The sequence below is a fragment of the Nestor notabilis genome, unplaced genomic scaffold, assembly GCF_000696875.1.
Source record: "Nestor notabilis isolate BGI_N333 unplaced genomic scaffold, ASM69687v1 scaffold18601, whole genome shotgun sequence".
NCBI classification, from domain to species: domain Eukaryota; kingdom Metazoa; phylum Chordata; class Aves; order Psittaciformes; family Psittacidae; genus Nestor; species Nestor notabilis.
In genome coordinates this window covers 1,719-3,900 of record NW_009913648.1, presented here as the reverse complement: position 1 = coordinate 3,900, position 2,182 = coordinate 1,719, and the positions used below count along the sequence as shown (strand labels likewise).

Genomic DNA, 2,182 nt, shown 5'->3' with positions numbered 1-2,182 from the left:
AAAAAGGTGAGAAACCTTTTGTATCCGGGGTCCTTTATCAAAAGATTTACGAGACGCCAAACTGTTAGGGCAGTAATTATAGCCCCCATAAATTTAATTGCCCTGCAGTGGCTCTGGGCCATGTGTCTTTGAAGCTTTTCTTCTAACCCAAATGCCCATCACCATTTTTTATTGCTCCTCGATTGTCCCCACTGTCGATAGGCTGCGAAACAATTTTTCTTGCGGTTTATGTATCTTACGTGAACCTGGTGTCAAGTTATTATATAATGATTATGTTCCATCGCTTCCCCCCCCTTTTCTCCTTTTCTTTCCCCTCCGCGTGTATGTGTATGTGCGTGTGCCTGTGTGTGCACGTTTCAGTCAACCCCAATTACAATGGAGGAGAGCCCAAGAGGTCTCGCACTGCCTACACCAGACAGCAGGTCCTGGAGCTGGAGAAGGAGTTCCACTTCAACCGCTACCTGACCAGAAGGCGACGCATCGAGATCGCTCACACCCTCTGCCTCTCCGAGCGCCAGGTCAAGATCTGGTTCCAGAACAGGCGCATGAAGTGGAAGAAAGACCATAAACTGCCTAACACAAAGATGCGCTCCTCAAACCAGTCCACACTGAGCCAGCAGTCCAAAGCACAGACACAGGGCCACCCCCACCCGCTCGATGGGGCTACACCTAACGCAGCCGCGCTATAAATAAGGGTTTTTTTGTTTTGGGGTTTTTTTTTCCTAATATATATATTTACCTATCTATTGGGGTTTTCCAGCTGCCCCGTGGTGGAGGCTGGCCGTTTGGACCAAACAACTGTATAAAACAAAACAGGAGCAGGAAAGGAACACGAGACGTGCCCAAGAACGGGCACATGTTTAAACCAAAACCCGGACGATTGTCTACATTGTATATAGATAATGATTCCATGCCCATAATTTTTTTTCTATTTATGGAAACGCTCCCTTGCCCTCGGTGTAAGAGAGGGCTGGATGCTGTCACGGACGAATTCTCTGTACCTAAGACGGACTCTTTCTTTTTTTTTTTTTTTTTTTTTATTTTTTAGGAGAACACTTTACAAATAAAAGACGGTTAAAACAAAGCAAAGCCCTCGTGAGACACTTGTGTGACGCATTGACTGTAATAGCGCTGTTTCGTGGCGTGTTCGTGGGTTCCCGTGCGCGGGTGCGTGAGTGTGCACACACACGTATGCACCCACCCCAACACGGGAGAGAGGACGAACACGGCCACGGAAGGTGAAGGACTTACGGAAAATGTCCCCTTACGCTGTCTAAGGGAAATGTTTTATGTATCTAAGGTAACTTAACTGGGTTTAAGTGTAGCTCCCGCAGTAGCTGTGATCTCTTAGTTTGTCTCCACATTCCCTATTGCATTTATTTAAAGAAATATTGCTATAAAGGCTGTTGCTGTCTTCATATTTGGCACCGTCTAAATCGTTTGGGTCCATGTACAATTTGTGGATTTTTGGTGTAATGTATAACAGTGCCAAATGCTGGTAATAAAGAATATTCTGTACAAAAGAATTAAACGCTTGAAACACAAGTCCATTCAGTGCTGTTTCATCCACCTCGTGTTGGCATCAGGAATGGAAAACAACGGTTTCATGCATTGTTTTCACCTGGATTCATCTTGTCAATAAGGTAATGGTGTCTTAAATATGTCCTGACCCCTAATTGCCTGGCCGGGAAAAAGAGCGCTGCAGGACGAGGAAAGGTCTTGCTTCACTGTGTAGGTGAGTGGTGCTCTCTTTAGCGGACTTGGGGCAGAATCAGCCCGTCTGCCCATCGCTGTCCGTTCGACAACTATTTTCAGATTTCTTACAGGGAAACCCTGCTTCTACGGGGAGCCAACAAGCTCCCATGACGGGTTTTGCTGGAGGACAAGTCATACATGCTCTCCACGATAACACTTTAAATCTTTAGCCAGCCGTGATTTATTCGCTCATTTTCGCCCTATTATGGTTTCTCAACTGGCCAGCATTTTGGAAGGGGAATACATGGGCGGTAACTTAGTTTCTCTAAGCTTTTCTGTTTGTTTCCTTCTCTTTTTCTTTAAAAGACTATTTCAAAATGTGTTGAGAAATCCTCGGCAGAAACACGAATTTGGGTACAACTCAAGAGGTTTATTTGACTGAAATTGTTGAAACGGCTGTGACAAAATGGGGTTCAAGTGGCTTCAG

General features: G+C 45.3%; 1 protein-coding gene across 1 annotated transcript; it reads left to right on the top strand.

Annotated features, from left to right (window-relative positions):
* Window positions 1-329: 329 nt before the first annotated feature.
* LOC104412548 (homeobox protein Hox-A4-like) lies at window positions 330-689 on the top strand. Its single transcript, XM_010023294.1, has one exon. It carries the CDS (start codon window positions 330-332, stop codon window positions 687-689), a length of 360 nt encoding a protein of 119 aa, XP_010021596.1.
* Window positions 690-2,182: the final 1,493 nt, after the last annotated feature.

Bases quoted from the DNA above. Each gene is read 5' to 3' on its own strand.
- LOC104412548 (XM_010023294.1), top strand. From the start codon at position 330: ATGTGCGTGTGCCTGTGTGTGCACGTTTCAGTCAACCCCAATTACAAT.